The sequence below is a fragment of the Capsella rubella genome, unplaced genomic scaffold (assembly GCF_000375325.1).
Source record: "Capsella rubella cultivar Monte Gargano unplaced genomic scaffold, Caprub1_0 scaffold_2, whole genome shotgun sequence".
In the NCBI taxonomy this organism is placed as follows: Eukaryota; Viridiplantae; Streptophyta; class Magnoliopsida; order Brassicales; family Brassicaceae; genus Capsella; species Capsella rubella.
Window position 1 is genome coordinate 1,356,765 of NW_006238922.1, and position 22,213 is coordinate 1,378,977.

At 30.7% G+C, this 22,213-nt stretch overlaps 3 protein-coding genes and 1 pseudogene across 4 annotated transcripts; all 4 read right to left on the reverse strand.

Annotated features, from left to right (window-relative positions):
• Nucleotides 1-2,055: 2,055 nt before the first annotated feature.
• Nucleotides 2,056-4,015, reverse strand: LOC17895573. Its single transcript, XM_023788059.1, has 2 exons — nt 3,707-4,015; nt 2,056-3,625 (listed from the first exon to the last, which is right to left on the reverse strand). Exons 1-2 carry the CDS (start codon nt 3,979-3,981, stop codon nt 2,098-2,100), a joined length of 1,803 nt encoding a protein of 600 aa, XP_023643827.1. The 5' UTR covers nt 3,982-4,015; the 3' UTR covers nt 2,056-2,097.
• A 6,928-nt stretch (nt 4,016-10,943) lies between these two features.
• LOC17894518 (beta-glucosidase 45) lies at nt 10,944-14,034 on the reverse strand. The gene is made up of 12 exons (XM_006300974.2): nt 13,858-14,034; nt 13,670-13,739; nt 13,201-13,259; nt 13,029-13,104; nt 12,792-12,866; nt 12,617-12,704; nt 12,292-12,544; nt 12,085-12,200; nt 11,759-12,020; nt 11,570-11,672; nt 11,370-11,478; nt 10,944-11,227 (listed from the first exon to the last, which is right to left on the reverse strand). Exons 1-12 carry the CDS (start codon nt 14,020-14,022, stop codon nt 11,041-11,043), a joined length of 1,563 nt encoding a protein of 520 aa, XP_006301036.1. The 5' UTR covers nt 14,023-14,034; the 3' UTR covers nt 10,944-11,040.
• Nucleotides 14,035-14,727: 693 nt separating this feature from the next.
• Nucleotides 14,728-16,347, reverse strand: LOC17896096 (annotated as a pseudogene).
• A 1,082-nt stretch (nt 16,348-17,429) lies between these two features.
• LOC17895560 (beta-glucosidase 46) lies at nt 17,430-21,597 on the reverse strand. 2 transcript variants are annotated; one of them, XM_023787251.1, is made up of 13 exons: nt 21,411-21,597; nt 20,264-20,345; nt 20,103-20,172; nt 19,794-19,852; nt 19,519-19,594; nt 19,309-19,383; nt 19,136-19,223; nt 18,804-19,056; nt 18,598-18,713; nt 18,223-18,481; nt 18,023-18,125; nt 17,828-17,936; nt 17,430-17,732 (listed from the first exon to the last, which is right to left on the reverse strand). In XM_023787251.1, exons 4-13 carry the CDS (start codon nt 19,794-19,796, stop codon nt 17,537-17,539), a joined length of 1,278 nt encoding a protein of 425 aa, XP_023643019.1. In that variant the 5' UTR covers nt 19,797-19,852; nt 20,103-20,172; nt 20,264-20,345; nt 21,411-21,597; the 3' UTR covers nt 17,430-17,536. The 2 variants fall into 2 exon arrangements, with proteins under 2 accessions (XP_023643019.1, XP_006300409.1); XM_006300347.2 differs by lacking the exon at nt 21,411-21,597 and having other exon boundaries at nt 20,264-20,453.
• Between the last annotated feature and the right edge of the window lie 616 nt (nt 21,598-22,213).

The following is a 22,213-nucleotide window of genomic DNA, read 5'->3' on the forward strand; positions in this document are numbered from 1 at the left end:
AAGTTTCTTATAATAAACATTGGCAAATGATTATGTTTAAAAAAGAAACGATTATGGAACAAAATTTTTATGACAGATAGAAGATGGGAAGGGACGGGACAGGTCAGGACGAGACGGAAAGGAACAGGACGGGTTTCCATTCTAAACTACACATAAAACAATTCAAACTAAATCCAAACCCAAATCCGATTGAACATCTCTAAGCAAACAGTTAGAAATGTTTTGATTAGTTTAAAAAATAAACACGTAATATCACTTATCATTTTCATATAAGAAATGTTAAAATTGTAATTTTAAAATTTTATCATGTAATACAATATCTATATTTTACAACTGTATGTCTATATATAGTTTATCAAATAAACTCATATAACAAAATTTTACCGAAATAACATCTACTTAAAAAATCGTAATTTTGTAAAAATAACTCCGCACGTACGTGCGGGTCCATCACTAGTTTTACTTAAACGATACAAAAAATAGATGTACTAAAGTATTATTGATAATGGTATAGCACGTATCATGTGATGGAACGTGTTAGAATTTACATAATTGTGAGTATATATCTTTTTACGGGTTGTCTACTATAAGTATAACTCACAAAATATTTTAATATGAAATTATACAATGTAAACGAATATTATGTCAATATCATTTTATTATTTCAAATATTATACTTATTTAATTAATTTGATCAAATTACGATTATATATATAAAAAATTATCATATAATACTCTACGGGTTAAATCATAGAATTATCAACCCAAAATATATAAAAGAATAGCAAACAAAATTAATAAAAGAATACATTTTAAAATGTCATTTCGCGGTATACGGCGGCTTAAAATCTAGTTTAGTAAAATTTTAGCTATAGATATCTACTTTCGATTTTTGTATGTTTCCACATTCATTGCCAGCTTCACCAATCCGAAGACTAAATCAAAAAAAAAATTTATCAAAAAAAAAGAAAAAAGTATTTTGTCTTTACACATGGGTTTCGTCCTCTCTATAACATATTTGTCTCCTCGCCTTTTCGATTGGCTGTTGACTTGAGGAGTGAGGACTTCTACAATGAGTTCACACATGAATTACGTGGAATTCATTATTGAGTAAACATGTTATTTGTCCTTTCTAATCTTATTAATGGTCTTCTTCGAAATTAGTTATTGAGCTACTTGATCAATTTGGAAATAGAAAATGAACTTTATTCGCGGTTACATCTCGGTGCAGTCCATTTTTAAAAATTTATTTTATACAACTAGTGTTCACTGATGAGTTAAGATCCTTAGTCTTTCTTTATTACATTTCTATCAAGAACTGTTAAATTATTTGTTATTGACAAAACAATGTTTTTAACAATTCTCCACAATTTATAGAATCTGAGTCAAAATTAAGATCTTTAACTACTTTGAGTTGTCAGGTTTTAACGTGAAAACGTCGTCAATTTGTTCTGTTTCCCCAATAGACAGAACAAAACTGAATAAGAAGAAGTTAATTGGACGAAAAAGCCATGATGAGATGAGACTAACATATGTGAGTGAGCTTTTCATATTTACAAGTTAGGATGTGTAAGCAAACAAACGGCTTTGGTGTCTCATGATGAAGTAACTTCCCAAATATATCGGTTAACTAAAAACCGGTTCGATATGTCAACATCATAAGTGCATACCGATCATAAACCAGCATTTTCCACTCGCATAATTAGTATTAGATAAATCTTAGGATCCTCTCACTGTCATAATTAGTATTTTTACTTGATTAGCACTAAAACATATTCGTCTCCTTACCTTTCGATTGGCTGTTGACTGATGGACACACTCGACTTCTACAAGGAGTCACACTAGAATTAGGAACTATTGGAGATTCGAAGAGGGACGTACGTAGACGGTGATTGAATGGAGGATCAAACTCTCGGTGATATTTGAGAATCAAGATTGTAAGTCAGATTGATCTGGGATGATATATATAAATCAAAACAACAAAATATTAAATAATTTACAAAATGGAAAGATTAACATCTGAATCCAAAACAAAAGTTGTATCATGGAGATAACTCTTGTCAAAAGAAAAAGAAAAAAAAAAAACAAAGAGATAACTTAAACAATGTCACGGGCGCATTTCAAAGAACAAGCTATGCGATTGTCTCTCGTAAATATTTTGCCTTGACAACGAGTTTTGCATAAATCACAAAATGGTCGAGAAGGATTACCTTTCTCAAGAATTTGGAACTCTTTCCTATTCCAATCTAAAAACCGACCAAGTTTCATATATAGGAGTTCCCCAAACAAGCATTCAATATGAAGAGTTGTGCAGCAGTCGTTGCACCAATAGAACACTTTTGTGTCTGTATCTCCTAAGTTCCGTTCACACACCTCGCACCAATCTTTTTCGCATACCTCTTCTCCCCACAAAATCGTGAGAGAGTGTGTGTCATGCTTATATTTTACTTTATATGGTAACGTAGCACACTTGAGACATACAATAAAATCGCATTTGATGCAATTTAATGGTGTATGACTCTTTGATTTGCACACATGACATATCGGCTTTTCTCCGGGCCCCAAAGCTAGGAACAAGGGATGTTTATGACCTTGGAAGTTAAACGGTTCACAAACTGAAGCACATCGTACGTCAAGATCGAAGTTGCATTCCTTTCTCGGACACATATAGACAAAGCCACCACAGTATCGATCACAAGCATTGCACCTGAAGCCATCCGTATCATATTTACTCTTGTCACTCAAAGTAAGTGGATGAGGATGTAATGCATGTTGTATCCTGCGGCGATCTTTTGCACAGATTTCGTGGATCACGAAGTCACATTCAACACAAGAGTAACGATAACCTTCAACAATAGGCAGAACACACGATTCACAAAACTTTTTTTCATCATAAATTATTCTAACCTCGAGCCGAAGGTGGTGGTCATGCAGAAAATGAAGTATCACTCCTTCAGATATGATCTCGAACGGCCCAACATCTTGTGAAATATCATCTTCTTCTGGTATACTTTCGAGTTCAACTCCATCCCACACATCTTTCCGTAGAGCACATTTTACGTGAACAGCATAATCATCACACTTGTCACACATATATGCACCATAATCAGCGTTAATATTTTTACGGCAAACTCCACAAGACCATTCTTCATACTGGAGGGAAGAAGTATAGGAGACGCGATGGTGGTGACGGGATATCTTGATGATGGATGGAGAATACATACAATCGTTATGAGCAACAAATCTGCATCTGAAACATACGTAGGTGGGATAGTTTTTTCTGATTAGACCACAAATGTTGCAAGTTAAGGAAGCTTGTTCTGGAAAAAGAGTGAGGGGATGGTCATGACGCTTTGGCTGGTCTACAACAAAAGATATCGACTTCATGGCACATATTGGATGCATTACAGCTTCACATTTGGTACAAGAGTGTACCATATCAATTGCTCCTCTTCCACAACAAAAACACTCTATATCCGGAGCATCAGACTTGCGATAAGAAAGCTGGAGAGAGTGCTCCGGATGATAAGGGTGTTTGATTATAAATGGAGACTCGACGCATTCTTTGTGGTATATTCCATCACAGAGCTCACAAAAATAATAGTCTATTCCAAAATTCGAGTCGCTGCATATATGGCACCCACCATTAGCATCAAATTCTTTATTGTTGCACCAATACAAAGGGAGTATTGAATGATCTTTATACCGCTGATGACTTCTTGTTGTAGAGATGTCATATTCGAGAGAATAACTGACTGGGAAAACAAGAGAATCGGAGTATACATTCCCAACTCGTGGATAAGGGCATAAAAAAAGTGGTTGATTGTTGCTGTCTGCTTCATCGGAAGAGGTTGGGCTTTGTGTTTGTGGTATGGGCTGGTATTTTGGGTGATGGTACACCAGCTGTGATAGTTTACCATCGATTTCCACCTCATGAAATCCGCCGATGAGTATTGACTTCATCGCACAAATTGTATGCATTACAACATCACATATGGTACAATAATATACCAGATTGGTTGCTATTCTTCCACAACATAAACTCTTCTTATTGGGAGCACGAGGATGACGGTAGGAAAGTTGGAGAAAATGCTCTTCATGGTAAGGGTGTTGGATTTTAGATGGAGATTGGACGCATTCTTTGTGGAATATTCTATCACATTTGACACAGAAATAATAGTCTGTGCCAAAATTTGAGCCGCTGCATATCTGGCAACCACTATCGTCATCGTATTCTTTGTTGTTACACCAAAACAAAGGGAGTAATGAATGATCTTCTTCACTTGTGGTTGTAGAGCCTACGTATTCGGGTGAATAGTTAACTGGATGATTGAGAGCATCAGGGTTTGCTTTTAAAATTCGTAGAAGAGGACATAAGAAAAGGGGTTGAAAATAGTGGTTGTGGCTGGAGGCAGCTTTACCAGAGGAGGAGGTTGGTTTATGTGATTTTGGGATGGGATTGTATTTTGGGTGATGATATACCATCTGAGATTCCACCTCATGAAATCCACCGATCGAATCCATAGTTTTTTTGGGTAATTTTGATAGTATTTTTGCTCTCTCTTTTCTTCTAGGTAGATGATTTGTTTGGCTGTGATAAATGTTCGTTTCCTGCTTCTCCCACATCTATATACACAAAAACATGAAAGTCAACTTTCCTGGCACATGGGTTTTTGTGATTAAGTTACTTAATGATTTGTATACCAAAATTATTGTGTTTACATCATATACGATTTTCAGTAAAAACAATTAATGTACAGCATTTGCTTTTATATCATAATCGTTGGATCATGCTATTTAAAATATCATTGGCATCTGTTTTTGTGATTTGTTTCTTTTTTCAAAAATTTGACAAACTTTGATGTCTAATAGAATATTCTTAGTTAAAATGCACTCAACACATCTAATTTTATCTATACTATTAGGATTTACCCCGTGGTACACCACGGGTCCATAATTTAATATATATCTTTGGTTGTTCATTTTCGTAGTTGGTTTATATAATTTAGTTTTGTATATGTTTATTTCATTTAATTTAATAAAATTTTATAAATTTGTATTATAAGTAGATTCATATATATATGTGGTAAACCCGTGGTACATCGCGACACGATTTTGTTGTAAATAAAAAATTATATTTTAACTTAACCAGTAAAAGATTTTAAATATAGACAACCCGTAGAAAATATAATAATATTTATGTAAACTAAAACCCGTTCAATCATATTTATGTACAATATTATTATATTTTAAATATTTGTAGAGTTAAAATATTAATAATAATTTTAATTTTTGTAGAGTTTAAATATTTTTCATTATTTTAATATTCTATAAAACTTAAATAAAATATCATAATTTTCAGCTTTTTAAAGTTTTAATATTTATCAAATTTTAAACTTGTTAAAACATCAAAATTTATAATATTCTGAAACTTTTTAAAAATTTTATTTTCCTTAAATAAAGAACCGGATTAAGCTAATAAAAATTTTAATTTGGATAATTGAGAAATCAAAGTTGATGCTTAGTTGTAACATATTATTCTTATTTATAAAGTGTTTGAACTATTATCTAAAATTTTCTATCTTATGTAGACGTTGTACATATATTTTTTCCTTTATTGATTTAGTCAACTACGTCTGTTTTCAAAAATTTAAATTGCAAAATGTGTGGAAAAATGTGTATTTTTATTATAAATATATTTTATGTAATAATATAAATTTAAAACAAATAAGATTATATAAATATATTGGAAAGAGATTCGATTTATTAAAGAGGGATTTTAGGAAATTTTTTGATGTAATAAATATTTGGTTTCCAATTTTGGGATTTGCTTGTGATTTAATTACCAAATTTACTTTTGTTATTTATTCAAATGGCAAGAGTTTGATTATGCAAATATTACAAAATAAAAGGTTATAAGCCAAAATAGATTTTAGTACAAAATGTACTTCAAAAATGTTAAGATAGATTAAAAGGGGAGCATTTTTTAAAGGTGTATCCAAACATATTAAATAGAAAAAATGAAATAAAATGTAATTCCAACCAGGTAGCCAAACACATTTAAAGACAGAAAAAAAAAATTTGAATAAATAAAAAATAAAAACTATCTACTATATTTATGGAAATAATATTGATTTGGTTACCATAAAAATTGGATTATTAAATTCAAAATTGAAAATATCTAAATATATTTAATTTCAGTTTTATGTCTTTTGTAAATTTTTTAGAAATAATAATTTATATTCACTAACACCTAATAAAAATGATCATACATATTAGAAAATGAAATATCATATTTTATGAAAATTAAAAAGAAAAATAATTATGTTAGATTATGAATAAGCGACTAATAAAATTGTACATAGCATAAAATGTGAAGAAATATATAACATAAATAATTACATCATTAAATTTAAAAAAATTATACAATCTTAAAAAACAATTACATTTTATGTAATCCCAAATCTATAGCCAAACCTCCTTAAAAACATATCCATCCGATAGTTTTTTTAAAAAATTTGGATCTTTAAATTTTCAAAATCTTTTGTTTCAATCTTTCCAATTAATTTCCTGCAGATTATATTTTTTTAAAAAAATACTCAATATAAGGAAAATCTATATATATATATAATAATCTACATTAATTAGCACATACGGTATATAACAGCTTAATCAATTAAACATTAACTATATTTGCGATCTTTTAAATATATAGCAATATAAAAATTCAGAATCTAAATCTTAACAGATATGATTTTAAATACTAACTATATTTTGATTTTTAAAAAATATAAATTCATATCCATGTTTACTTACCAAATGTGCACACAATAATAATTACTACCACCTGAAATATTTTCTATGCAAATATTTAATGTATTTAATAAATTTTGACCAATCATTATTATACATTATATTTTCTTATTGGTTGAATTCATTGTATTTAATGGAATTTTTATGGAAACAAAATTATATGTTTTCCTAATCTGGTGAAACAACCTTAAACATAACTTAAAATGAAACAGATGGAGTATTAAAATAGTCCATATACTGATAATCGTAAATAGGTTTAGCTTAAAAATAATATATAGTTTCACACTTACAATCGTTAGTAAATTTTTCAATAGTTTTCTATCTTTTTGATTTTTAAATTATAAACATTTTAGACAACCTCCTATTTGTCTAAAACAATTAATATTATAGATGAATATACATCATTTAAAACATATTTTAAATATTTTAATACTTCAGTTTCTATAACTTATTTTAACAAGTTTTAAAAATAATACGAACTTCCTAAAGAAAACTCAAGTCACTTTAAATTTTACTTTAGATACACCCTCTAAATTCAATTTCAATGTTCAAATATCAAATAAAAAGTATGATACATGAATATGAATTTGAATTGTTAAATTCACTTTAAACTTTCTAACTTTAATAATATATATATAAACATGAAATAGTGGGTACATGTAATTTGATACATCAAAATATCAACTAAACTATTCATGATAGAATATGGGACAAAAAATTTAGCTAACGTGAATTCAAGAAGAACATATGCGGACATACTATTTACTAATGTGGATTACAGGAAATTTGTTTTTTGCGGGTCAAATTATTTTAATCTATATTGAGTTAAAAATATTTTTAGTGTGGAGCATGCATAGTAACGTGTTTGACCCATTGAAAAATATATTTACACTATCCGAGGGCAAATGTTTTAATTTATTTTCATTGTTTAAATCATGTTTGTAGCTCACAGTTCACACTCAAACTGGATTCGCATTATTGTCGATCTGACATTCACAAATTTCATGAAAGCAAACCAATATTAGTTTATGTTATAAACGCTATAGAGAATAAATATATCTACAAATAAAACCCCACATTTATGTGTTACTTTAAATCGTTAACTTATTTTCTTATATGTTCGAAAAAATATACCATCTTAAAGAGTAAATTATTATTAAAATAGTTATGAGATGAAAAAAAATGAGTACATGACATATTAGGACGCACGGGTCATGATTTCTGTCTCGAAATATACAAACCACATTTTTTTTACTATTTGTTTTAGTGTACATCTGTCCAAAACAAAATTGTATCGTTCTTTTTTGGTTTAGAGTGATTTAAAAACAAATCAAAATATTGAACTGGTACGGGTTTTGATTATAAATATTAATATCATTCCTAAAAGTTACGTTTACAAACATACCCTGTAAGAACACAATATATTAAAAATTTAATAACAAATTTTATTTTAAAAATCAATCCCGCACGTACGTGCGAATACAAATCTAGTTGCAATTGTTTGACAATATGTATATTGTATTTTTATTAATTTTTTTTTTGTCACCAACTATGTATACTTTAAGTTGTTAAGTTTTCTAACGTATGAGGTGTGTGTGACTATAAAACTACACAGTTATATCCAAAATTTATAATAATGATGTAACAAAAGATGTGAACACAATTAATGCATTAATTGAGATCTGTTATAGTCGTGGGCATTTTAGTATTGTATTGGCTGTCCAATAACGCTGTATCAATTGATTAATTCAAGTAGAGAAGTGTTATGTCTTTAATTAAGTGAAAATAATAAGCTGTATCAATTGTTTAATTCAAGTAGAGAAGTGTTAGGTCTTTGATTAAGTAAATATAATAAGCTGCATTATTGGTCTCTGGGGATTAAAAAATTACAAATGACGATCCACTCTTCCAATAGTTGACTTTAGCTTAAGATGAAGTCCATGATTTCTGATTTACGAACTACATTGGAATTTTCTACAAAAGACGATCCATTCTACCAATAATTATGTTATATGCAACATTTATTATATATATATATATATATTTTTTTTTTTTTAAAGTTTATATTATGAACTTGTTCTCTTAAGACTTTTTTTCGCTTTGCAACACAATATTTTTTTATGTCTAAATTCACGTTTTTATGTTAATGTTCATAACTTCATATCCTAAGATGTTTTTTTTTTTTGGTCTAAAGTTTCGTTTCATTATTAGTCGAAATCCCTAAATAGGGTCAAATACAAAGAGAGCTGCTTTTGGCATAACATCATCCGCTTGAGTGTTTAGGCTTCTAGGAATAAAATGGAAAGAGCATCCTAAAATGTAAACATATTTTTTTATCACATCACATAAATAAAATAAATGAAAAACTTAACTCAATTTGCAGAATTACAATAATCAAATAATTTGATCTGAACTCTCTAGTGCTGGAAATTAGCAAAGCCCAAAAAGAAGTATTAACTACTTGGATATTTCGTAACTCTCAGCCATTACACAAGCAAAACAGTTACCAGCTCTCTGCCATAGTGATCTGGATTCTAGAAAACGCCGAGCCGAGTTTAACGTGTTCTAACGAAAATTCAATAAGAACAAGATCAGCCGAAAAAAAATTCTAACCTAACAAAGCATTAAAAACAGAACATGTCAAACAAAAAATTTGGCTTGTCTTGAAATAATTAGTTGAAATATATCCAAGAACCAACATTACGGAAACGTAGTACAGAGCCCCTGAATGGTTAAAATTTGTTAAATTAGGGTTTGTTATGGGCTTCCAATTCAAAACCAATTGGCAATGAGTGTATTGGCCCTAACCCTTTATATATTACTTAAGTCCCATCACATATTCTAATGTGGGATCTTTCTCCACACGCCCCCTCGAGATAATGGCTCTTTTAGCCATTAATCTCGACAGAATCCATCACCCCCTCGACATAATGCTCTTCTAGCTATCTCGATGAAATTGGGCCTTCTTTTTGGCCATCAATTAATGGGGTGATCGGGCCTTTATCCGGGCCGGATTGATTAATGGGTCAGCGTGTGTTCGGGCTCTGATACCATGTCACAAAACCAAAAGAGTATTCAAGGTTTTCTGTGTGTTCAAGCCAAAACGGCGTATCAAGAGTTTATATACAAATGAATAAACCTAATCGAATATACTAGTATGCCTTGAAGAGTAAATACAAGAATATACACTGATATGTCAAGAGATGATATCTTGCCATATCTTAACAAAATTTAAGATATGACATTTTCTTAATCAATGTTCGTTGCTTTTCACCACTTGAGGAGCAAGATATGTATCTTGCGGATCAAATACAATGGGAGTAATACATGATCATCAGCAACTGTTATGTAGCAGATGTAATTTATGGTATTACCGATTGGGAGTTTGGGACATTGGTGATTGAAGAAGGGGCAATGGTGAGTGAAAGTCTTTTCTCCATCGTGGTCTAAGACATAAGAGAAGAGGTTGAAGTAGGTGTTCAACACTACTGAGTGCTTCACCAGAGGAGGTTGGGCTTTGAGTTTGTACTTTGTAGTATGGGACGGCTATATAGTGTACCATCTTTTTCCATCATATGCTCCATGGCAGCTCCTTCGGTCTTTTCTTTATTGTATCTTTGTTAATGTACTCTTTTCTTATATAATGTGAAAACGAAGTGAGTTTTGAGTACGTTTGTTTTGTGTACGTTTTCCACATAGAAAGACTTTGGCAGACATCATATAGAGAGAAACCAAAACCAGCCAAACTCATGGGAATGATCGTCAAATGTGTAGAGACACGGTTGACCACTTTGGTTACATCTGTATACGAAAGAGTCTTACGCGATTGTGTCAATATCATAGCAATCTCATTTTCAAGTTGTAATTTCTATCTAATAATTTTCAAATATTTGGTTTTCGTGTTACATTCATTATAAAACAGTTTCTTTATGGTGATCACGAATTTACATTCATACAAAAAAAAAATTAACAAGAAATAATTGTATAAGAAATATTTGATGATAATTGTCCGGATTGAGCTAATTGAGATTATTTCTTTCTGACAAAATTATACATTTATAATTATTTGTTATGCTAATATCAATAACAATCGTCCACGAAAAATATGAAAAAAATTCGGATCCTTAACGTGAAAACGAAGTGAATTTTGTTCTTTTCTTTATAGTTATGGTAATGTTTTTATCATGCAAACAAAGTTTTTATTCAGCATAGAACCAAATGAAATAACTAATCATATCTTCTTCTAAGGTTCTCTCCAATGTAGTTTCTGTACCATGAAGCTGAACGTTTCGGTGTCCTTTTGAGAGTTACGTTATCAACGTGATATAGTCCAAATCGAAGCTTGTATCCATACAACCACTCAAAATTATCTAATAGCGACCATGCGAAGTAGCCCTTCACATTTGCTCCATCCCTACACAAAAGTCACAAAAGATTTACTGTACTAATAGATTACTGCCAGTTTGATATAGATAAATAATAAATTGGCACAAATTTTAACTAAATGCAATTAAAATCCCAAATTAGCTCATTTCACAATACACATGTATGTTTACCTCATTGCTGACTGCAAAGCATCCAAGTATCCACTCATGTATTGTACCCTTTTCGAATCATCTAGAAGTTCTTTTACCGTTGTCTCGGGTTTTTGTAAGTCTCCAAAACCTATAAATACCAATTTGCATCAATCAAATTTACAATTCCAAATGCATATGAATCATGACTTGATCATTAATTGAGTTGTGAGGTCTTTTACCGTTTTCAGTTATGAACATTGGTATGTTATGGTACCTATCTTTTAGGTAATTCAGCATTTTCCGGAATCCTTCAGGATGAATGTGCTGCCAAACTACATCGGTCTATCATAAAATAAAATAAAGGTTCGTTTCAAATGTAATGTTACACTAGTTATACTAGTTAGAGAAACTTATGGAAATGTGCTTACAAGTTCTCCGATGGTAACATTTCCCTTTCGGTTTAACTTGAGTGCATATCCTTCCACTTTCGACCCTCCGTTTCCAGTATTATTACAAGATGATAGCAAACAGTCTTGAATGAAGTAACTTGTATAGTGATTAATGCCCACAAAATCTGATCGTGACTCCTTTAAGTTCTCCACTTCCTTTTTTGAGAATCTCGGCAAGGCGGATCCAAGTAGATTTACCATTTCTTTTGGATATTTTCCATGTATAACCGGATCTAGAATCCTAGTATAGACGAATAATTAGTATATGTGAATGTTAGATTTTAGTAAGCATTTATTGAACATACCAGTTCGAATAAAAAGCTTGAGCTCTCTCTGCAGCTTCTTTATCCGCAATAGAATCACTTATGGGTTCAAACCATGATGTCTGCACTACAATGCCGATGATTCCCTTTTGTTCTTCCTAAAACAAATCATACTTTTTTCTTCGATATCTAGACCGAAATAACTAATAAGTTTGTAACAATATTGTATTGATCATTTTCTTAGTTTACCTGATATTTAGTTCGATATAAGTGGACTGCCTTAGCGTGTGCGAGGATTGAGTTATGCGCGGCTATGAAAGGTTCGGTTTCCGAGTTCCCTTGACTACAATTTCCGTACGGTAAGGAGCAGCGAGACGGTGGAAATGAGCCTTTTAGATAGCTCGAAGTTATTTGTTGGTTTGGTTCGTTTAATGTGATCCAGAGTTTAACTCGGTCACCAAAATGTTTAAAACATGTATCAGCCAAGTACATGAACTCTTTCCTGCAAAATTCGAAAGACAGAATTATAGATTGATTTAAGAGATTCTAATTTTAATCAGGTTTAACCACTCACTGCATCTCGGGGCTTAGCCAACTTTGAAACCGGTTTTCGAGTTCTTGAGGGTAGTCAAAATGGTTCAACGTGACAAATGGTTTGATCCCTAGATATACATTTACCAGTTAGTTAATCTTCAGAATACATATGTATATTTGTTCAAATATAAATTATGAATTAACACTTTTATTACCTCTACTAATGAGAGCGTCGATTAATCTGTTATAATACGTTATTCCCGAATAATTAATACTTCCGAATCTTCCTCCTGTTGTCACACAAGTAAAATCTTACCTAAGTATATTTTGAACATGCTTTTCTGTTATTATTTTCATTTTTGTTACCAATTGTAGTATATAATTATAACCAGTTTGGTAATTATAATCATTTGATCATGATATTAAAGAAATAATATATAGTAACTTCTTACTCGGTAAGACTCTAGACCAAGAAATTGAAAATCTGTAACTATTGACCCCAAGCGAAGTCATTAAGTCGATGTCCTCCTGTAACCACAGTATAGACAAATATAAAACTAATTAATCACGTTTTCTATGTAGAAAAGTATAAACAAAAATTTATTATTTATAAAGTTGTTTGACCATAAATCGATGATATTGATCCACAGCCATGTCTCCATTGTTCTCATCACGTATTTTACCTGAAATATTTTTTTTTTTTTGGCAACAGACTATATAAATATAACTCTTTGTAAATTACAAATTGTAATAAGTAAATAACTTTTATAATATTTAGTGAAATATTATAATTGATAACAACAATACATGAAGACTAGTTCTCCTGAGGACCTGATCGGATATGACCAACTCTGGGCACATATATAAAATTAAATATTATAGTGTAATAAACAAAACTCGAATATCAAATATAATAAAACATTGTTATTATCTTGCTTGAAAATGGAAATAACATTGATGAAGCTAATATTCCAAATGCCAGGACAAATCAGTTTAGAGTAGTTTAAATTTTGCATTTGTTCATGATTTTTCTCAAAACTAAACAATCTTAACCAATACTGAACCGAATCAAACCAAAAAAAGCAACACATACCAGGATATTCATGGGTAAATATGTCCCAATTGTTCAATCCTTTTCCTTCTGAAAGAAAGGCACCTTCATACTATTTACATCAAATGCATCCAAATTAAAAAGTAACCAAAAATCAGTATAGCTTTGTAATAAAATGAACTAATGAATACAAAAGATATAAAAGAGAAAGAAAATAAATGGAATTGTACCTGATAAGCAGAAGAAGCTGTGCCAAAGAGGAAATCAGAAGGAAATGGAGATGAACCTTGTAAAACATTCTCTATAGAACTTTGATTAAGACATGAACAATATACATTATGCATTAAGCTAATTTGTACTAGGATGACAAATACGAAAATGGCTAAATTCCCCATATTGTCTGGCTCTCTCGTGTGTTTATGTTTGCCTTTCTGACTTTTGGTGTTGTCTTTTCTGTGTATATGCACACTATGTATATATTAGCAAAAAATATTACTAATTTAAACTAAAACCTTATCGATTCCAAAATCTATATTTTTATAAGTCACGTCTCCTTTTAGGAGATGTTATTGAATAGTGTATTTTAATGGAGTTAGATGTATTTTAAAGTCAAAGTGAAATATGCTGTAATTCAGTTGTGTATTTGATAAAGTACAACACAATCCAATGTTATTTAATATGAAATTGATTTTGTTGTATTTTGGTTAAAATGGATTTTAATGTATTATTTTGTCTCAGAGTAAAACATATACATGCCTTTTCCGTCTGATTTTGACATATATATATATATATATTTCATAGAAAACTATAAGCAGATAAATATCGAAATTATTTCTTTCTCTTCCATCTTTAATCGAGAATCTGTTCGCCATTAATTATCAACAAATAAGTACAACATACACTATATACAGATATATTTACAAAAGAAGAATTATATTAGACTCTCGTAAATGAAATGTTACAACTTACATTCTCTTACATAGAGATTATAATAAACATAAATGTAAATAATATAACTAGAGATAATGTTAATCTTCATAAACTTAATATTGACATTTATCACATATCTTCCAGAATAATATCTTCTTATTTCCATAACTTCATTTTATCTTCTCAACTGTCGATCTCGGTTTACCTCTGGTTCTCCTTCTCCCAATATGGACCCCCTCAAATATCTTAGCGACGCAATTCACAGAACATTCTGTAAGGTTGTCTCTCTTTAATAGTTTGCCTTGACAAGGCTCTTTGCAATTATCGCATAATGGTCGAGAAACATAGGTTTTATATATTTGAACCTCCTTCTCATATACTTTTAAGAATTGACCAGGCTTTATATATGGGTCTTTACCCAATAAACATTCAATATGTAAAGTAGTGCAACAGTCATTGCACCAATAGAACACATTTGTCTTTGTATCTTTTAAATTACATTCGCATACTTCGCACCAATCTTTATCACATACTTCTTCTCCACACAAAACTTTGAGAAAGTGTTTGTCATTTTTATACCTTGCTTCGTATGGTAAGGTAGCACACTCCATGCATACAATAAAATCACATTCTATGCAATTCAATTGCTTGTAACATGATTTTTTGCATATGTGACATAAAGGTTTTTCTTTTGGATCTAAAGCTAGGAACAATGGGTGTTCATGTCTTTTGTAATCATACGGCTCAGAAATTGAAGCACACCGTATGTCAAGATCGAAATTGCATTCCTTTATCGGACATTGATAGACAAAACCACCAGAGAAACGGTAACAAGCATTACAGAAGAAGAAACCTGTAGGATATCCACAATCAATCTTTAATGTAAGTGGATGAGGATGTAATGCATGTGTTACTATCCGATCAGCTTTTGCACATGTTTCATGGAGGAAGAACTCACACTCCCTACAAGAATAGTATCTACCTTCAAAGATAGGAAGGACACACCCTCGACAAAGCTTATTTTCATCATAAATTATGCTTAAATCGAGTTGGAGATGATGTTCATGAAGAAAATGAAGTATAACTCCAACAGATATCATCTCAAAAGACTGACATCTTCTATTGTAACATCTTTTTCTGGAACACCTTTGAGATCTGTTCCATCCCAAACATCCTTTCCTAGAGCACATCTTGAATGGACAGCATAATTACTACACTTATCACAAGTATATGCACCATAATCGCAATCGATCCTTTGACGACAAACTCCACAAGACCTATTCTTTAACCGAAGAGAAGGAGTGTAAGCGATACGATGCTGGTGGCGTGATATCATGATAACGTGTGGTGCATATATACAATCGTTGTGAGCAACAAAGGTGCATTCAATGCAAATGTAGGTGGGACAATGTTTTCTTAATAAACCGCAAACGTTGCAAGTCAATGAAGCTTGCCTAGGGAAAAGAGTGAGGGGGTGGTCATGGCTTTTTGGTTGGTCTACAATGAAGGGTATCGGCTTCATCGCACAGTCTGTATGCATTATAACTTTACATATGTTACAATAATATACCAGATCTTTTGCTTCCTGTCCACAACTTAAACAGTAATAAATATTGGAAGAAATTACAAAAAGAAAGCAACATTGGAGAGAATGCTCGGGATGGTAAGGGTGTTTGATTAGGTTTTGTGTTTGTGGTAAGGACTGGTGATATACCAAAATAAGTTTACCATCCTCTTCAACCTTGTGAAATTCACCGATTGAATCCATGGATGCTTCTGAATTCTGATATTTCTTTAGTATATATCTACAAAATATAAATAAGTCATCTTCTACATCTATATATAAATAAGTCATCTTCTACATCTATCTAATTCTTATATCCTTCACGCAAAAGCAAAGTAGATTTTTGTTCTTTTCTTTATACTGTAGTTGTAAATTATGTTCGTTTCACGCAATTAATAAAGAATCAACTTTTCTTCCCCATATGGTTTTCCTCATTAATGAAAGTATCAAATTCCTCATCCTCAAGATTTTAATTTTATGATCAATATTTGTAACTAAAAATATTTATTTTTGTAACACATTAAGTTGTGTTACGTTAGTAAAACATAAATCTGATGGTCCTTATAAAAAAAAAAAAAAAAAAAAACCCCATGATGATCTTATCTTGTTAGAGTCGCAGCTTTAACTAATCTGGCACAAAAGAAACTTAAAGATAAAGATGAGAAGAAGATTAAGAGCCATAGAAGCAACAAGAAGAAGAGCCAAAGGCTTGTGCACCATCATGTAAAACCAAACCAGGCCCATGTAGAATTGGGTTTCGTTTCAAATGTCATGATATTATATTAAGTTTCTACTATATAGTAGTAACTATAGTTTCATATGTTTGAACTTTGAATCTATCAGTTTAGCAACCAAAAAAAACAAAAAAAAAAAAACTTTGAACCTATGGGTTAAACCAACATTTCAGTATTTATCACTCTGAAATTTTTTTTCGTGGAAACTAATTACGTGTCATGTAAGAATATTAAGTTTCTACTATAATAATTTTTTTTTTTAATTTTATCGCACTTTGATATGTTTGCATCAATATATCATATATATATGGTGGTTCTTAAAACAAATATTTGAAACAAATATCCAATTTTCAAATTTAATGTTAAAAGTTTGGGGGAGTCTGAAATTTATTCTAACAACAATTATTATTTCCAAGCCTGTTTTCAAAAAGAAAAAAAACAATTATTCTTTCCATAAAATAATCTTAATAGAGATGTGTACGTACCCAAATTATCATAAACACTAATCTTCGTATTAAAATTCTTTTGCAAGATTAGCAAAACAATTATGCATAAGATCATACACAATCAAAAATAAAACAACAATGAGAAGATTTTTAATCAAACCTTCCTACTTTAATTTGACTTCCTTTGTTTACGAACATTAACTAATCAATCATAATTAATGAATTTACAATTTATTTATTTATCTATTTGATTTTCTATATTCACGTGCTGTTCGATGAAGTTCTTGTACCACGAAGCTGATTGCTTTGGTGTCCTTTTCAGAGTTGTGTAATCAACGTGGAATAGACCAAACCGAACCTTGTATCCGTACAACCATTCGTAGTTATCTAACAGTGACCATTCGAAATATCCCTTCACATTTGCTCCATCCCTACATAAGAGTTTGCAAATAAGTTACATTAAGATGAGATTCAAAATATGTGAATTGGTTCGTATCGTAACTAAATACATAATTCACATATATACCTCATTGCTGCTTTCAAAGCATCCAAGTATCCACTCAAGTAATGTATCCTTTTTGTATCATGCAGAAGTTCTTCAACCGTTGTCTCGGGTTTCTGCAACTGACCAAAACCTGTAAAGCCGTCGTTAATGATTTGTTCAACTCCATGTTTAAGTAAATTGGATGATGTAACCTAAAGAAAAGTTAGGTGAATGTACCATTTTCGGTGATGTACATTGGTATGTTGTGGTACCTAATTTTTAGGTAATGCAACATCTTTTTGAATCCATCAGGATCAATATGTTGCCAATTTACGTCGGTCTATTTATGTGCAAAGAAACCAAACATTTCAAAAAATTATGTTAGAAAACACTATAAGATACTAATTAAGGAATCCAGCATAAACATATGTACTTACAAGTTCCCCGATTGAGACATTGCCTTTTCGATCTAGTTTGAGGGCGAAACCTTCACTTTTAGAAGCTCCCTCTCCAGAATTACAAGCAGTAATCATACAATCTTGGATGAAGTAACTTGTATAGTGATTAATACCCAAAAAATCTGATTTATAGTTCTTCAGGTTATTCATTTCACTGCTCGAAAATTGCGGTAAATCTGATCCAAGTATATTCACCATTTCTTCCGGATATTTCCCAAACACAACGGGATCTAGAATCCTGACATATTTCAAAACACATCATATCATAAGAAAATGAGTATATGAACTATACGTATAACTCATATATGATGATATGAATTTTGTTATGTTATGCATAATTGTAACATAACATACCAATTAGAATAAAAGGCTTGAGCTCTCTCTGCAGCTTTTTTATCCGCAATGGAATCACTTACTGGTTCAAACCATGACGTTTGTACCACAATGCCAATACTTCCCCTTTGTTCTTTCTACAAACACAGCGTATATATAAGGTATAAGTACATACAAAACTAGCTAGCTAGTTAAGAATCATATGGATATTATTATTGGCTTGTTACCTGATATTTGGTTCGGTAGATTTGAACCGCCTTCGCATGTGCAAGTATCATGTTATGTGCGGCTATAAAAGGCTCAGTTTCTGAGTTCCCCTGAGTACAATTTCCGTATGGCTTGGAGCACCGGGCTGGTGGGAATATACCCTTTTGATAAGCTAAGATGATTTGTTGGTTTGGTTCGTTTATTGTCATCCAATGTTTAACTCGGTCTCCAAAATGTTTGAAACATATATCAGCTAAGTACCCGAAATCTTTCCTGATAAAAAACAACTAAAGAATCAGTTTTAGTTAGTAATGGTAGCTAATTTAGTTAGAGGCTTGAGTTAACAACTCACCCCATCTCGGAGCTTAACCAACTTTTGAACTGGTTCTCAAGGTTTTGAGGATAGTCGAAATGGTTCAACGTCACAAATGGTGTAATCCCTGTAACCATTTACATGAAATGTATTAAACTATTAATCTTTCGGAGTAATAAATTAACAAGTACCAAAAAAATGTAAAATATTACCTTTACTAATAAGAGCATTGATCAAATTGTTGTAATACTTTATTCCCTTATAATTAATACCTCCAAATCTCCCTTCTGTTTTTTTTTCACAAATCCAAAGGTATTTTTGTATTTCATAAGATAAACCATATTTATAAAAAAAAAATAACCAAGCAAAAATATCAGTTTAATTTAGATATCTGAATTTAGCTATTACAAATCATGACTTACTTGGTAAGATTCTAGACCAAGAAATCGATAATCTGTAACTGTTGACTCCAAGAAAGGACATTGATTCGATATCTTCCTGTATTCATACAAAGTAGATAGATGTCAAAACAATAAAGAAGAAAAATCATATAATATAGATGATTTAAAATAATAAAAATCTCTATTTTTCAAAGCAAAATAATAAAAGTAAACAACAATTTTTATTTTATTTTTAAATATATATTATAAGGGAACATGAACTGAAGCACAGAATATTAATATGAAAATGTTTTAACCATATATCGATGATATTGATCCGCAGCTACGTCTCCATTGCTCCCATCAAGTATTTTCTCTGAATTTTCCAATATATAATATGGTCAATGAACCAAACATGCATAACAATTATAAAATTTTAAATTTGCCACCCAAACAATCAAAGAAAGTTAAACTATGACTAATTATGCATGAATACACAAAAAAATTAATTCACATAGAAACACCACAAACTTACTTTGAACCCAGAACTAAACAACAAGATTCATTCAAAACATTAAAACCATATTGTTTAGCTTATCTAAACCAAAAAAAATTTACATACATACCAGGGTTTTCATGGGCAAAGATATCCCAATTGTTCAAACCTTTTCCATCGGTTAAGTAAGCACCTTCATACTGCATACATCCAAAAAAAAAAAAAAAAAACTAAAATCATAAATTAACTCCAAAATATGATTAGAGAGAAGAAGAAGAAAAAAAAAGAAACCTGGTAAGCAGAAGAAGCTGTGCCAAAGAAGAAATCAGAAGGAAATGGAGATGAATCATTTGGTGTTTGATGAAGACATGAACTGTAAAGTGGAGACAATAAGCTTTGTAATAAAACTATAATTGCAAAGTTGGCAAAACATTTCATTTTTTGTTTTCTTTCTTGTGTTTGTCTTCTGCTGTTTGGTGCGAACTCTTATCTATACGTGTCTATATTTATATGAAAATTGCAGAATTGCTTTAATGCATTATTGAGATTTGGGGCAGCCTTGTCTACTATATAAAAAATTCCCAAATTTCTACCTACTACGAATATATTCAAACTATTTAAATATCATAAACTATACATCAATTTGGTTACAAATGAAGATAAAGCATTCCGAATTCATTTATATTTTAATTAAAAGGTATTTGAACATATGCATTAATTATCATAAAAAAAATGAAGAGATGAACTCGTGCCTACCAACTCCATCTAATTTCTTACGTTAACATTTTCTGATATTATGATATATTTTTATATTAAATCTTCTTTTCGTTTAACAAAAACAAATTATATATATATATATATATATATATATTTGAACTTTATTTTTGTCTCAGAAAAAGTATCATTTTGTATTATTAATTCAGGTATGTAGATCATTTTATTAATTAGAGACATAAAGTGTTTTATTGTTTTAACAAAAGAATAACACAATTTTTTATAGTATTATTTATTAATCTGTGTAGAAATGGTAAAATGATACCTTTTTATAAAATTGAAGAGATTATGAAAATTTGGATATTAGAAAATTAAAGAAACATAACGTTTTCATGATTTATAGCCTACTAGTTTATAATTTTGTTCCAAAAAAAAAAAAAAAAAACCTACTAGTTTACAATAAGTTCCCACTAAAATCTCATGTTATTGACGGTTTAAAAAATTATTCAATTAGTGTTATCCAACTTTTGAGATTTGAACAACCAACATAATTCATTTACAAATGTTTTAATATTACTCGCGTGTTAAATATTTTAACAACCGTCGCCATAATTTACAATTTTATGACACGACTAATTCAAAACTTTGATCTCTTATACAATTACTCAAATTCTGTTGCAACATACTGAGAGATCTAAAAGCAAATAAAAACAAAAACACTTACGGTTCCGAACAAGAAGTGGTGGTCCGGCCGAGATTGTTGACCGTTTTGGTTAAGGAGTTGATGGTCCGGCGGCTGAGGAGGATAGGGTTTGTGACGTGGCTTCTCTTTACTTCGTAGCTATCTTTGGAAGTTTCGTATCTCAACTTACTTCTTTTGAAGTTTTCAGTGTCTGAAAAGTTTTCGCAGAACAAGGTAACGTATACTGCAAGAAATATGAAAAATAGGAGAGAAAAAAGGATGATCTTAGTAGATTTATAAATTAACATCTTCTTCTTCTTCTTCTTCTTATTCAACTTTTTTCTCTCTTGATTTAAGATTTGAAGTATATATCTATTTTCTTTTGTAGGTCTATACTATAAGAAGATAAATTCAGAGAAATGATCATAAAATTTGAAGATTTCAAGTTATCAAAGATGTGGACCGACCATACCATGATTAACTCAACCACGCAAACTTTTTTAATTGTCTATTGAAAAGGTGGTAAATAAACTTATATTTTCCTATATAACAAATTTTGAAGTTTAAAACCAAACCTGATTTAACTGTTATACAGTTTATATGGCAGATAAGTTGACTTCTATGTACCTAGAAACGATCTTGTCGTAAAAAGACCATAGGAACACATCAACCACGCAACCATATTATTATATATGTACATTGTTGATTACAACCCATTTTGCTATTATATCATTTTGTGTTATCATTTGTTATTCTGTCTTTTTCTTTAGATTGTTTAATTAAATCCATAGTCTATCTGTAACTCACTAACTGTAAGCAATACGTAGATGAAGTATATATATCAT

Excerpts from the sequence above, each read along its gene's own strand:
- LOC17894518 (XM_006300974.2), bottom strand. The coding sequence starts at position 14,022 with ATGGGGAATTTAGCCATTTTCGTATTTGTCATCCTAGTACAAATTAGC. Across the intron at positions 13,105-13,200 it reads ATCAATATCATCGATTTATG|GAGGACATCGACTTAATGAC; the intron begins GTCAAACAACTT and ends CTGTGGTTACAG. Across the intron at positions 12,201-12,291 it reads TATATCGAACTAAATATCAG|GAAGAACAAAAGGGAATCAT; the intron begins GTAAACTAAGAA and ends GATTTGTTTTAG.
- LOC17895560 (XM_006300347.2), bottom strand. The coding sequence starts at position 20,410 with ATGAAATGTTTTGCCAACTTTGCAATTATAGTTTTATTACAAAGCTTA. Across the intron at positions 20,173-20,263 it reads CAGCTTCTTCTGCTTACCAG|TATGAAGGTGCTTACTTAAC; the intron begins GTTTCTTTTTTT and ends GGATGTATGCAG. Across the intron at positions 18,126-18,222 it reads ATGTCTCAATCGGGGAACTT|ACCGACGTAAATTGGCAACA; the intron begins GTAAGTACATAT and ends GCACATAAATAG.
- LOC17895573 (XM_023788059.1), bottom strand. The coding sequence starts at position 3,981 with ATGCATACAATTTGTGCGATGAAGTCAATACTCATCGGCGGATTTCAT. Across the intron at positions 3,626-3,706 it reads ACAACAAGAAGTCATCAGCG|CGACTCGAATTTTGGAATAG; the intron begins GTATAAAGATCA and ends CCATATATGCAG.